Source organism: Leucoraja erinacea, chromosome 12 (genome assembly GCF_028641065.1).
Source record: "Leucoraja erinacea ecotype New England chromosome 12, Leri_hhj_1, whole genome shotgun sequence".
In the NCBI taxonomy this organism is placed as follows: domain Eukaryota; kingdom Metazoa; phylum Chordata; class Chondrichthyes; order Rajiformes; family Rajidae; genus Leucoraja; species Leucoraja erinaceus.
In genome coordinates, this window is record NC_073388.1 from 44076272 (window position 1) to 44091405 (window position 15134).

At 44.8% G+C, this 15134-nt stretch overlaps 1 protein-coding gene across 1 annotated transcript in view; it reads left to right on the top strand.

Annotated features, from left to right (window-relative positions):
- si:zfos-2326c3.2 (mitogen-activated protein kinase kinase kinase kinase 4) overlaps window positions 1–15134 on the top strand; it is a 280480-nt gene that overhangs the window by 211027 nt on the left and 54319 nt on the right. The window contains exon 25 of the mRNA XM_055644013.1: window positions 7092–7235. Coding sequence (XP_055499988.1) covers window positions 7092–7235 — 144 coding nt within the window. The remainder of the gene's footprint in view (window positions 1–7091; window positions 7236–15134) is intronic.

The following is a 15134-nucleotide window of genomic DNA, read 5'->3' on the forward strand; positions in this document are numbered from 1 at the left end:
CTATGTCCTCTGGTTCTTGAGCCAGTTAGTGTTTTATTGTGCTCCACCCTTCAGTAAGGGTATGGTTGTCCATGTCCCAGCTGAACACCATACTTTCTGAGTCTCAAACATCCAGCAATCTCAGACTTGAACACCTTCAATGTCTTGCCATTCACTGCTCTCTGGGATACACGTCCAAAGATTCATAATCCCCTCAGTAGGGATGGTTTCTTCCCACCCCAGTTCTAAATTAATTACTGCCTCCTCTCCCCAAGGTTCATAAATTGATGGAGCAGAATTAGGCCATTCGGCCCATCAAGCTGACTCTGTCATTCAATCATGGCTGATCTATCGTTCCCCCTCAACCCCATTCTCCTGCCTTCTCCCCATAACCTCCGACACCCTTACTAATCAAGAATCTGTCCCTCTGTGGGGTGGGGAGGCGAGATACCGACCCGCAGAGTCGACCTCGGAATCGGCAATGAGAACGGATCTGTCGGATCTGGACGGGCCGGAGTTCCGGAGCCCCGGCTGCAGGTGGCAGATTAAAGCCGCCAATCGTCCGCGGAAATCCAGATGAGGTCGAGATCAGCTGCCTCACCCGGCCTAGGGAGATTTCCGTGGGGTATTTCATGTGTGTTCTCCCAGTTTTGTCCGGATTAAAGGATGTGCCGGATCACCAGTTGTCGTAAAATTGGTAGTGGACCTGACATGATTATTATCAAGCCGTCCACACTGTACAGATACAGGATAAAGGGAATATGGTTTAGTGTAAGTTAAAGTCCTGTAAAGTCTGATCACAGATAGTTCAAATGTCTCCAATAGGGTAGATGGGAGATCTGGACCACCTTCTGCTCGGTGATAGGTTGGTTTAGTTGCCTCAATGCACGTTCATGATGCAGATGAAGACTATTCAGATCTCACTCACTGTTCAAGCATGTGTTAAAACAACTGCTCAGATTAATCCCGCCTTCCACCGCATATCATGGCTCGTCAACAATTACTTAAATATGATGATGATCGCTGCCTCATTATCCCTTCGGGCAGACCTTGATGTGGAAATAAATCTCGATCTCCCTTCCAAATCATTTATCAATTACTTTAAACTATGATAGACACAAACTGCTGGAGTAACTCAGCGGGTCAGGCAGTATCTATGGAGAAAAGGAATGGGTGAAGCTTGGGGTCGAGACCCTTCTTCAGACCGGTGCAGTCACCTTACCTGAGTTCCAGGCTCGGCTCCAGACCCGCAGCCTCCACCACTGAGACTATTTCTGCCAACCCGTACCTTTATAACAGCCCTCGCGGGCCTCCACTAGCGATTCTGCCGACCCTCGTCTCTCCACCGCCCACCAGCAAGATAGAGCTGTCGCCCCACCTGAGCTCCTTCTTCAGACTGCAGCCGTCACCTCACCTGAGTTCCAGGCTCAGCACCGGGCCCACAGCCTCCTCCCGCTGAGTTACTCCTAATTTTGTCTATCTTCAGTGTAAACCAGCATCTGCAGTTCCTTCCTACACTTTAAACTATGAGCTCTACTTTTAATTCTTCTGACCCCTCTATTTACTTTATCCAGCCCCCCTGATTCATTATTAAGAACACAGGAAACTACAGATACTGGAATCCTGAGCAAAACACAAAGTGCTTTAGTAACTAGGCAGGTCAGGCAGCATTTCATTGAAAAGTACAGCATGGAAATAGGCCCTTCGGCCCACTAATTCCATGCCGACTATCGTTCACCCATTCACACGCGTTCGATGTTATCCCACTCTCTCATCCACTCCGTACACATCAGGGGCAATTATCCCACCAATCTGCACATCTTTGGGATTTGGGTGGGAATGAAAAGGCGATGTTTTGGGTCGGAACCTTCTCAAACAATGGTCTCGACCCGAAGCGTCACCTATTCCTTTACTCCAGAGATGCTGCCTAACCTGCTGAGTTACTCCAGTTTTTTGTGTCTATCTTTGATTCATTATTGATATGACTTTCACAGCCTGGTTGTTTTTACACTTATTTACTGGGCAGAATGGGAAGGATGGAGTTAAGAATAAAAGAGGAAAAAAAGGAGAGAAACGGGGAGCCATTTATTTTGTCACCATTCATCTGCTCAGGAAGTGGTTACTGTTATAATGCAGGAAATGGTGCTGCAAGCAGCAGTTGCTGAAAATAGATCATGTTTTTAGTGTGGGATAAATACAGTGAGCCGGGCCCTCTCAGCATCAGCTCAAGGGTGTGCAGGGGACATCAATGGGGGGTGCCATAGTCATATAGCACAGAAACAGGCCCTTCAGCACATCCAGCCTGTGCCAACCATCAACAACCCATTTACACTAAATCAAAGCGTTACAGAGTCGTACAGCACAGAAGCAGCCCCTTTGGCCCAACTTGCCAATGCCAACCAAGATATCCCATCTGACATAATGTGCTCTCATTTTCTTACATGTTCTCAAGAAGGCCATTTGGCCCACTGGGTCTATGCCAGCTCTCAAGGCATTCAATAGACAATAGGCAATAGATGCAGGAGTAGCCATTCGGCCCTTCGAGCCAGCACCACCATTTAATGTGATCATGGCTGATCATCCCCAATCAGTACCCCTTTCCTGCCTTCTCCCCATATCCCCTGACTCTGCTATTTTTAAGAGCCCTATCTAGCTCTCTCTTGAAAGCATCTAGAGAACCTGCCTCAACCGCCCTCTGAGGCAGAGAATTCCACAGACTCACAACTCTTCTGTGAGAAAAACTCTCTGTGAGAACATCGGGAACATGTTTCCTGCCTCTAGCGATCCAAACTCTTAACAATCTTATGCCCCTGTCCCACTTAGGAAACCTGAACGGAAACCTCTGGAGAATTTGCGCCCCAACCAAGGTTTCCGTGCGGTTCCCAAAGGTTGCTGGTGGTTGCCGGAGGTTGCAGGTAATGGAAGCAGGTAGGGGGACTGACAAAAACCTCCGGGAACCGCACAGAAACCTTGGGTGGGGCGCAAAGTCTCCAGAGGTATCCGTTCAGGTTTCCTAAGTGGGACAGGGGCATTATATGTTTCAATGAGAACCCCTCTCATCCTTCTAAAATTCAGAGTGTACAAGCCCAGTCGCTCCATTCTCTCAGCATATGACAGCCCCGCTATCCTGGGAATTAACCTTATAAACCTATGCTGCACTCCCTCAATAGCAAGAAAGTCCTTCCTCAAATTAGGGGACCAAAACTGCACACAATACTCTAGGTGTGGTCTCACTAGGGCTCTGTACAACTGCAGAATGACCTCTCTGCTCCTATATTCGATTCCTCTTGTTATAAAGGCCAACATGCCATTAGCTTTCTTCACTACCTGCTGTACCTGCATGCTTACTTTCATAGACTGATGAACAAGGACCCCCAGATCCCGTTGTACTTCCCCCTTTTCCCAACTTGACGCCATTTAGATAGTAATCTGCCCTCCTGTTTTTGCTACCAAAGTGGATAACCTCACACTTATCCGCATTAAACTTCATCAATTCCTTTCAGTTCCATTCGCCTGCCTGTTTTCCTTTCACCTACTCCCTCTCTCTGCTTGGTATCAGATTTAACTTGTTCTGTGGGATGCCTTCCATACTTTTAAAGCTCAATATAAATTTGAGGTGCTCCTGTAATAGAGTCTCATCAGAGTAATTCGGTACTTAATTGCAGTTGCAAAGAAATAGATGTGGTTAAATCAGTGTGGAAGAATCATTACATTATGCTGGCATCGCCTAGAGGCCTTCAATTGGATTATGGTTTGTTAATGTGATCTTCTGTAAATGTGATTAGCGACTCCTTGTATCTGCTCTCCATGGATTGATGTTCTTTGTGTTCCATGGGCACCCCACCGTGACAGGCAGATCAATGATGGAGTCATTTGGTGAATAAGCTTCCAGGAGAGTTTCTGCAGGGAATAAATTGTTCATATATAACGCTGTGGCGCAGTGGTGCAGCTGCCCCGGGCTTGATCCTGACCACGAATGCTGTCTGTGTGGAGTTTACATGTTCACACTATGACCGGGCCGGTTTCCTCCGGGTACTCCAGTTTCCTCCCACATCTCAGACGTGCGGATTTGTAGGTTAATTGGCCAGTTCCTGTGCTGTACCTATGTTCAATGGTGTTAACAATGCAGAGTCCAGCAATCGTGATATGATAATGATACGATAGAACTTTATTTATCCCAGGAGGGAAATTGACCTGCCAACAGTCATCAAACACAAAATACATGAAACTCGAAATTAAAGGATCAGGGATCTGCAAAGATTGGGTTGGGGGTGGGGTGGGGGGTCAGTCTATCCCACGATAGAAGGGGGAGGAATTGGAGTTTGATAGCCACAGGGAAGAAGGATCTCCTGTGGCGTTCTGTGCTGCATCTTGGTGGAACCAATCTTGCTGAAGGTGCTCCTCAGGTTGACCAGTGTGTCATGGAGGGGGTGAGCTGCATTGTACAAGGAGCATCCTCCCCTCACTACATCATGAGCGTAACCAAGACAGCAGAGAAAATTTATACCCACTCACAAAATTGGAATTTGCATCGTCTTTTTAATAATTTCTACCTGGATCACAAATAAAGTAGGTCTGTGTAAAGGGGCTGTCCCACTTGGGCGTCATTTACGCGACATCATTAAATGGTGCAATTTTTCTCCTCCCGACTATCTTTTTACTCGTGGACATTCTTTGTCATGCTGGAAAAAACGTCCCGACCTACCTGATGCCCCGAGTACCTGCGGCTGACATAACGAGCCGCTACGGACTATATCTACGGACTCCTACGGACCCGTTACGAACATTCTCTGAGTTTGAATCAAGGGGAAAACTCAGGAAAATTTGTGAGCAGCTCGGGAAAGTGGGATAGGCCCTTAAGTCTGTGCCACACTTTTGTTCCCTCGACACAATTCTCAACCAGAATCCTATCTGCCTGCTCAGAGGGATGTAGCAAACACCATTGCAGAATCTGCAGAGGCATAGGATCTTAGACAATGGTGATCAGTCATTTATATAATACTAGACCAAGTGCAGACCCGTTGGGTCTGCTCCCCCAATGGTGTGATCCCCCAACCCAATATTCCACCATGCACCCGTCTCCTCCAACGGAACTGAAGCCGTTCCCAAATGTAAGATTCCAGCACTCCCCTGCCTCCCTCAGCAGTGGATTAAAAAAAAATTCCAATTGCACCTCCCCTGCCTGCTGCAGCAGTGAAAAGTTCAGAGTGTTCCTGTCTTGCAACTTTGTTTCGAAGTGTGTTGGAAGCTGATAGGAAGGAGCAGCCGTCAACGAATCAAAAGGCAGAAAGGCAGCCGGACGGCAGCCGGTCGGATGGCACGAGAGTTTTTATATATTAACTAGACCAAGTGCAGACCCGTTGGGTCTGCTCCCCCAATGATGTGATCCCCCAACCCAATATTCCGCCATGCACCCGTCTCCTCCATTGGAACTGAGCCCGTTCCCAAATGTAAGATTGCAGCCCTCCCCTGCCTGCTGCAGCAGTGAAAAGTTCAGTGTTCCTCTCTTGCAACTTTGTTTCGAAGTGTGTTGGAAGCTGACATGTAAATGGAGAAGCCTGTTTATTTTGAAATACTTGGGGGTGGGTGAGGGGGGGGGGGGGGAGAAGGATTTGATTAAAAACATGTACTTCAACACGACGAAATGAAATGAGGAGCGGATACTTAGAAAGAAAAGCGAAATCTCTACCGAAATGGAAAATATCTCGGAGATTGAGCGTCTGGATTGGGCGTGGCAATGAATCAAAGGAAGAAAGGCAGCCGTACTGCAGGCGGACTGATTTGAGTTTTATAGATAGATAGATAGATAGATAGATAGATAGATAGATAGATAGATAGATAGATAGATTAGATAGATAGATAGATAGATAGATAGATAGATAGATAGATAGATAGATAGATAGATAGATAGTTATGTTGTTTGCAAGATTTAGTGTGCAGGTTAGCAGCCTTTTATAATTACTTTATAATCCTTTGAAATAGAAAATTAAGGATATTTGATGAAATACCTTAAGAAAACAAGATAAAATATAACTCCCTGCTTATTTTTTAGTTTAGGGATACAGCGCGGAAAACAGGCCCTTCGGCCCACCGAATTCGCACCGACCAGCCAAACCCACGCATTAACATTACCCTACACACAATTTACACTTATACCAAGCCAATTAACCTACAAACCTGTACATCTTTGGAGTGTGGGAGGAAACCGAAGATCTCGGAAAAAACCCACGCAGGTCACGGGGAGAACATTCAAATTCCGTACAGACAGCACCTGTAGTCGGGATTGAACCCGGGTCTCCGGTGCTGCAAGCGCTGTAAGGCGGTGACTCTACTGCTGCGCTACTGTGCCGCCCATGCAAAAATTGTATTTTTTATTTTTCAACCAATTAAGAAAAGAAGGATGTTATTTTCCATTACTCATTCACAATGTGTTTTTGATTTACTGTTTTTGGATTGAATTCTGTTTTTAATTTGTGTCTCTCTGATGTCTTTATTACTTATTTTATTCCGATTATATGTTTTTATTCCGATTAATCTATGTAAGGTGTCCTTGAGATGTCTGAAAGGCGCCCATTAAATAAAATTTATTATTATTATTATTATTATTATTATTCATTGAATTGTGTGGCCCAGTGGTGCAGCGGTAGAGTTGCTGTCTTACAACACCAAAGATTTGGGTTTGATCCTTACCTTTGGTGCTGTCTGTTCAGAGTTTGTATGTTCTCCCTGTGACCACGTGGGTTTACTCCGGGTGCTCTGGTTTCCTCCTGCATTCCAAGGACGTGAGAGTTTGTAGGTTAATTGGCCATTGTATATTTTCCCCAGTATGAAGGGTGGACAGGTACCTGGATAGGAAAGGTTTAAAGGGATGTGGGCCAAACGCAGGCAGGCACGACTTGTGTAGATGGGACATACTGGTTGGTGTGGGCAGGTGGCCTGTTTCCACATTGTATGACCCTATGACTCAATGATGCAGAACTGGTGTACGGGTGATTGCTGGTCGACATTCACTAGATGGGCTGAAGGGCCTGTTTCCAGGTTGTATCAGTAAACTAAACTAAAGTGAAAGTAACAAATATAATGGTGCAGTAAACTACTTTTGATCTTTACAGGAGTTAATCTGCTGGTGGGCACGGAAAATGGACTCTGGTTACTGGACAGAAGTGGACAGGGCAAAGTGTATTCCCTCATCACCCGAAGACGCTTCCAACAAATGGATGTGTTGGAGGGACTGAATGTACTCATCACCATATCAGGTCGGGGATATTTTTGAATTTATTAATTGTTTTACAAATAGAATTGAAACAGTGATGTTGTTGCTCAAACCCGTGAACTAGTTCAGCTCACCATGATGGGGCTGCTGCCCCACAGCCCCAGAGACCCGGGCTCGATCCAGACCTCGGGTACTGTCTGTGTGTGAAGTCTGTACCTTCTCCCTGTGACCACATGGGTTTTCTCCGGGTGCTCCAGTTTCCTCCCCCCTCCCCAAGGCGTGTGGGTTTGCAGGTTATTTGGCTTCTGCAAATTCCCCCCAGTGTGGGGATAGAACTAGTGTATGGGTGATCACTGCTCGACTTGCCTCGTTGTGCCAAAGTGGATGAGGAAGTGGGATAGCACAGAACTGGTGTGAACGGGTCAATGCGGTGTGCCGAAGGGTCTGTTTCCATGCTGTATCATTCAATCTATCGCTGTTAAGATGGGAACCGTGTCAGGTACAGTTTTGTCTTTGAGTGTGATGATCATAATTTAGCCAAACAATGAACCAAAAAATATTCTGGTGATTGGATAGTCTCTGTGGAGACAGAGAAAGTCATTGTCAGCTGGACAGACAGAGAAACATAGAGGCAGTGACAGAGCGAGAGAGAGAGAGAGATAGAGAGAGATTACGCAAGGCAGAGAGAGAGATTGGTGGAGACAGAGAGAATCAATATTTCAAGTCAATGTCCATTCATCCTGAAAGTTCACATTGCCACTTGGTCAAAGCTGCATCAAGGTCTGTTTTCAGATTTCCACACTCCATAGCATTTTACGTTCGTGCCTCACTTTAAAGAACTTACAGATTTTCTCAATGAAAGGCAGCCTTTACACTTTAGCCAAGAAGTAATGTACATTTTAATTCCTTTGTCCTTCATTCCTCTGTCAGCTCTTGCTAACAAAGTTTCCTGCCATCTCTCAACAATATCATCTACACGCAAAGTGACGACCGCTAGTAGCAATGTTACAAAATTTTGAGATTCAAAAAATCAAGTCTGCAATTTATCCCATCAGATAAAGCATAACAATAAGTTTAATTTGACACCTAATTCACTTTCATATCTCAAGTAATAAAAAAGTTATGGCCATTTTCATACCTGGAAATTAGCATCTTGTTCCCTATTGATTTTCTATGGACATAACAAAAAAGCTGTGATCGAGGACAGTCAAAAGCCCACAACCTTCTTAAAAATTAAGAGAACTGAATGAAATTTTCAGTTATCATAGATTGAACCATTCTGAAACAAATATAAAATAATCTTACTTGGAGGACCTGAAATTAAAGCAGATAATTAGTTAGTTACCCAATTGTAGCTAATTTCAAACTTCAATTACTAGATCTAAACATCTATCCATTTCTTAATAAATGATTAACATTTTTAAATAGCCTAAGGGTCCAAATAATATTCACAAATAATTCACAATAAAACATGATTTTTAAATCTCATTTACATCAATTTATAGGCCAAATGGAAGGAATTTAGTGTTCAATTGCTGTAAATTAAAGTCAATTTAAATCGGCTTTCTAGTGGGTTCCTGTGAACGCGCTGGTTTAGAACGTTCACATTGCAGTGGATTTGTCCCCTCAAATGCCCAGAAAAATACTGCGGGATATAAAGAGCCCAAAATGAACTATTCGCTATAGAAAACTTTATATACAGGGTTCTTAAGAAGCCCCTTTTAATGTAAAAATAAGGTACATACCTTTAATTGTTTGCTTTATAAAACCCTGGGGCTGCGAGAGGTCGCGGGTTGAGAGAGTGGTTTTTAAACTACTATAACTATTATACAAGGCCATAAAAACTAATGATACCTTTTGCGACGGGGTCTTTCAGCGATTTTCCGTTAATGATTTACTAGGCTGAACATTTTCGATTGCAACAGCCTAGTAAAAATCGCGTTTTAAACCCGCCCCCTCTAAACAGCGGCAAAATCACACACACGGCCTGGGGGCAGATTCTCATCGACGATTCGGGTAGGTTTTGTAACATACCTATCTCTAGTCTCTCGGCGCTGTGGGGCAGTACAGTAGCGCAGAGACAGAGTTGCTGCCTTACAGCTCCAGTGACCCAGGTTCGATCCTGACTACGGGTGCTTAGTGTGCGGAGTTTGTACGTTCTCTACATGAACGCACGGGTTTTCTTTGTGTGCTCAGGTCTCCTCCCACACTCCAAAGATGTACAGGTTTTTAGGTTAATAGGCTTCAGTAAAATTGCTAAAATGTCCCTAGTATGTGGGATACTGTTAGCGTTCAGGGTGATCGCTGGTCAGCACGGGCCGATGGGTCTCTTTCTGCACTGTATCTCTAAAGTTAAATCCAAAGTAAAGGCCCCTGTCAGATTCCAAATGGATCCTTATCCATTTCCAAGCCATTCACTAAAAATATCAACTTTTCTGCTCGTTATATTCAACTTTACAATGGTCTGTGTTGAATTGCATCTGCCAGTACATTGTCGCAATTATCCATTTTGGGTCAGGTATTTGAAGCTATCCAAGCTGACTTTTTCTGTGCAGGAGCAACTGAGATGGACATACATAATTTCCCATGGTCTGTTTTTTGTTCTCTCCTTGTTCCATCAGAGTTTGCCTGCTTGCAACATTGGCTCCTCAAGTGTTGCATATCCCTAATCATTCTACCACTTTATCATGCTGTAATCACAATTACACAAGTGTGTCAGAGGTTGTATTTTCTCCAGGCTCACCGCTTGCCTTCTATTGTCAAGTTCGAGTAAAGAACCTGGTGGCGCAGCAGTAGAATTGCTGCCTTACAGCGCCAGGGACCCAGGTTCGATCCTGACTACGGGTGCTGTCTGTGCGGAGTTTGTTCATTCCCCCGCGACCTGTGTAGGTTTTCTCTGAGACCTGCAGATTTGTAGGGTAATTGGCTTGGTATAAATGTAAAATTGTCCCTCGCATGTGGGATAATGTTCTTCAATCTGAAGAATGGTCCTGACCCGAAACGTCACCCATTCTTTTTCTCCAGAGATGCTGCCTGACCCGCTGAGTTACTCCAGCACTTTGTGTCTATCTTGCAGTTTTTATGTAGTTGGCTGCAATCCAGCTCTACTCTAATCCTATTTCTGCATTTTCACCGTACCAATGGGTTAAGTATAACAGTCCCTTTATTTTGAGCTTGCAAAGCCTCTCTGTGTTGGTGGCTGTTTTTGTTCTGAGGACTTTAGTACTCTCAGTCTACTTCTTTCACCGTTCAAGTTCCCTCAGGCATGTACAATAACACTCTGTTTTAGTATTAGTTTAGTTTATTGGGGTTTCTTATGAGGTTGGACAGGCTAGATGCAGGAAGATTATTCCCGATGTTGGGGAAGTCCTGAACAAGGGGTCACAGTTTAAGGATAAGAGGGAAGTCTTTTAGGACCGAGATGAGAAAATCATTTTTTACACAGAGAGTAGTGAATCTCTGCCACAGAAGGTAGTTGAGGCCAGTTCATTGGCTAGATTTAAGAGGGAGTTAGATGTGGCCATTGTGGCTAAGGGGATCAGAGGGTATGGAGAGAAGGCAGGTACAGGATACTGAGTTGGATGATCAGCCATGATCATATTGAATGGCGGTGCAGGCGCGAAGGGCCGAATGGCCTACTCCTGCACCTATTTTCTATGTTTCTATTCAGTCAGAGAAAAGACTATACTTGAATACAAACAAACTGTCCACAGTGTACAGATAAAAAATAAAGGGTGCTTTTAGAAAGGAGATGAGGAGGAATTTATTTACTCAGAGGGTGGTGAACCTGTGGAATTCATTGACACAGATGGCTGTGGAGGCCAAGTCAATGGATATTTTTTAAGGCAGAGATTGACAGATTCTTGAATAGTGCAGGTGTCAGCGGTTGTGGGGAGAAGGCAGGAGAATAGGTTTGAGAGGGAAAGATAGATCAGCGATGATTAAATGGTGGAGTAGATTTGATGGGCCAAATGGCCCAATTCTGCTTCTCTAACTTATGACTGCACGCTAGCTGATGAGAGGACCATCCAGTTGCCTGATAATAGCTGGGAAGAAACTGTCCCTGAATCTGGAGGTGTGATTGTTCAAATTTCTGTACCTCTTGCCCGATAGGCGAAGAGAGAGTGACCGGGGTGAGACTGGTCCTCGATTATGCTGGTGGTCTTGCCGAAGCAGTTTGATGTGTATAAAATCAATGAAATGGAGGCTGCTATGTGTGCTGGTCAGGACTACATCTGCAATTTCTTGAATTTTGGTTCCCTCCGAACAGGTTTCCACTCTGTTGTATTTGTCTCCATCTACTGGGGAAATCCTGCTTCTATTCTCCATGCCATTTCATTTTCCAATGTATCATCCCATGTATTCTCAAGTTGAGAAATCCCTCCTTTCCATTCCCATTCTGAACTTTCTATTCTGAGCCTCCTCCATTGCCTTAGTGAGGCCAGACACAAACTGGACGAACAGCACCTCGTATTCCGCTTGGGTAGCTTGCAACCCAATGGTATGAACATTAAATTCTCCAATTTTAGGTAATTAACCTAGAAAACCCCCCTGTCCTCTTTTATCCCCTCTCCTCTTTATACCCCATCTGGACATGCGCCCATTTCTCCTTTTCCCCTTTCCCCCGTTCCCTTCCACCTATATTCCTTCCTCTGGCTTCATATCTCAACTATCTTCTCTCCTTACTCTTTATCTCACTTTTCATCTCATTTTATGCCTTTAGCCAACTGTCTGTCAATCAAAACATCACCTTATCTGTATCCACCCATCACTCGCCAGGCGTTGACCTGCCCCCTCCTCCTTCTCTCTTCCAACTTTCTTTCCCCTAATATAATCAAAGCACCTATCCATACTCTTCAGAGATTACGCCAGACCAGCTGAATTACTCCAGCACTTTATGTCTTCAATTGTATACCAGCATGTGCAGTTCCTTGTGTCTAGACTAAATGTATGTCTTACTCACCACTACCTTATTTATAAAATTCTACCCAACAGGTGAGAATCTATTAACGTCCTCTTAACTTTCAATGGAATTGCCATCACAGAGATTAAACCAATATCCTGGGTCATCATAAAGGAAGGGAGTTTGGTTTGTGCGATGATCTGGGCTCTGTCCACAACTTTCTGCAATTTCGTGCGGTCTTGAATGAAGCTGTTCCCAAACCATGCTGTGATGCATGCCAATAAAATACTTTCAATGACGCATGTGTAGAAGTTGGTGAGAGTTGTTGGGGACATGCCAAACTTCCTAAGCCTTTAGAGAAAGTAAAAGCATTGGTGTGCTTTCTTGGCCATTGCTTCGATGGGCTCCAGAATGTGGTTCACCACCATGTTCTGAAGGACAATTTATAATTGTTGATAAATATTTAAATTGCCAGTGACACTCAAAGATGAATCAAACAATTTTCAGATTTTGTTAAAATGTGAATCCAGGACTTTTCCATACCAGTAATTTGGTCGCCTCCTGTTGAATAATAGCCATCTTTCTTTATCTTTAGAGATACAGGGTGAAAACTGGCCCTTCAGCCCACCAAGTCCCTGCCAACCAGTAATCACCCCATACACTAGCACTATCCAACATACTAGGGACGATTTACAATTTACAGAAGCCAATTAGGCTACAAATGCGCATGTCTTTGGAGTGGGGGTGGAAACCCAGAAAAAACCAACGCGGTCTCAGAGAACGTGCAAACTCCGTACAGACAGCACCCGTAGTCAGGGTTGAACTAGTGTCCCTGGTGCTGTGAGGCAGCAGCTCTACCACTGAGCCAATGTGCCGCCCATTGGTGCACTTGTCATCAATTCTCTTCCTATCCTCCTCTCTCTTCATGCTTCCACTGCCCTCTCGTGGGTTAGGGCCGTCCGCAATGCTTATCTCAGTACTCAGTTGACCACAATGTACCTGACTTTCACAAGGTTGTGAGACGTGGCATTCCTAGGTATTGTACAGTTGTCTGGAGTGTGTGATCACTACAATTCTACTAATATGCTGGTCAGCCACTTCTCCTGCCTTGCAAGTAGAATGTTGAGGTCATTTATTTTTTCTTGATTAGATAAAGCCGCAGCCTCTCAGCATCTGAGACTCCGGTTCAATCCTGACCTCCCATCCTGTTTGCGTGGAGTTTGCACGTTTTACCTGTGACCAATTTCAGTTTTTTGAAGAGGGGACTATGTACCTGTCCCCTAGGTCTGATCGTAGTACAGTATTGACAAAGATTGATGAGGACTGTGCATGGAAACAGGCCCACCGATTCCATGCTGACCGCCAATCACCCGTTCACGCTGGCTCAAAGTTATCCCACTTTCTTGTCCACTCCCTACACACCAGGGGTGAATTTACAGAGGTGCCAGTTAATCTACAAACCCGATTGTGGGAGCAAACAGGAGTACCTGGGGGAAACTCACGTGGTCACAGTGAAAACGTGCAAACTCCATACAGACAGCACCAGAGGTCAGGATCGAACCCTAGTCTCTGGCGCTGTGAGGCAGCATCTCTACAGCCTGCTTGTGCTGTCTCTGCAATAACTTATCTCTGCCTGGAATTACTTCTAATTTGATTTGCTCTTCTAATGATAAACACTTAACAGGCAAAAGCTGAATGTTAATCTTCCACACTTACTAATGCAACCTCATTAATATTCCTCATACAGCAGAGCATCTGATTCGCATTACATCTGGTGCTGTAGCAATGCGACCAGCTGGTGGGGCTAGACACCATGCAGGGAACATCACCACAGTCCTCACACACTGCAAACTGCCAAGGCATTCCTATGAATATTTAGACATAGCGCATGCATTATGAATGCTCATTCCTGCCCAACATCTGGTCATTGATTTTCATTCCTGCAGCAGGAACTGTGGCTGTCCTCCAGTCTAGTGTCAAACCAGTTGTTTAGTTTAGATTAGAGATTCAGCGCGGAAACCGGCCTTTCGGCCCACCGAGTCCGGGTCGACCATTGATCCCCGCACATTAACACCATCCTACACACTAGGGACGATTTACAATTTTACCCAAGCCAATTAGCCGACAAACCTGTACGTGTAGGAGTGTGGGAGGAAACTGGAGCACCCAGAGAAAATGATGGAATTAATGCTTTTGGTGAAATGTAATGAAACATGCGCAGAGAGGCCCGGAATAACTAGCACATTTCTGAATTTTAACAAGTCTGAACTGCTTTGAGGCCCAAAACTCAGTTGAAATTTGATTAACTGGCATTAGTTGGGAAAGGACACACAATGAACTGTACGTGGACAAAATGTCAGAATAACTCAATGGGTCAGGGGGAATCTCTGGAGAAAAGGAATAGGCGACGTTTCAGGTAGGAAGCCTTCTTCAGATATAGTCAAGGAACTGTAGATGCTGCAATCATGAGTAAAACACAAAGTGCTGGAGGAACTCAGCAGGTCAGACAGCATCTCTGGAGGACATGGATAGGTGACATTTCCAATCCATATCCTCCACTTCCTTCCTGTATTGGGGCAAGTTTCTTATGTGTTCCTCTTTTTGCATTGCCCCACTTCTGATCATGTTGTAAGCTCTAAAACGTTTAAGTCCTCTGCCCCTTCACCAATTTTACTTCCTTTACTTCCTAGGGGGCGGCACAGTGGCACAGCGGTAGAGTTGCTGCCTTACAGCGCCAGAGATCTGGGCTCAGTCCAGACTACGGGTGTTATCTGTACGGAGTTTGTACATTCTCCCTGTGACCACGTGCGTTTTCTCCGGTTTCCTCCCTCACCCAAAAGGCGTACAGGTTTATAGGTTAATTGGCTCAGTAAGATGTAAATCTGTCCCTAGTTGCCTGTAGGTTGGTGTGTGGGATGGGTACAGCTGAGTGTGGACTCAGTGGAACAAAGGGCTTTTTGCTGCACTGTATCTCTAAAGTAAAGTCTAAAGTCTAAGATCACCCTATGTTCTTTAGGACACCAGTTCGGATTGCTACTT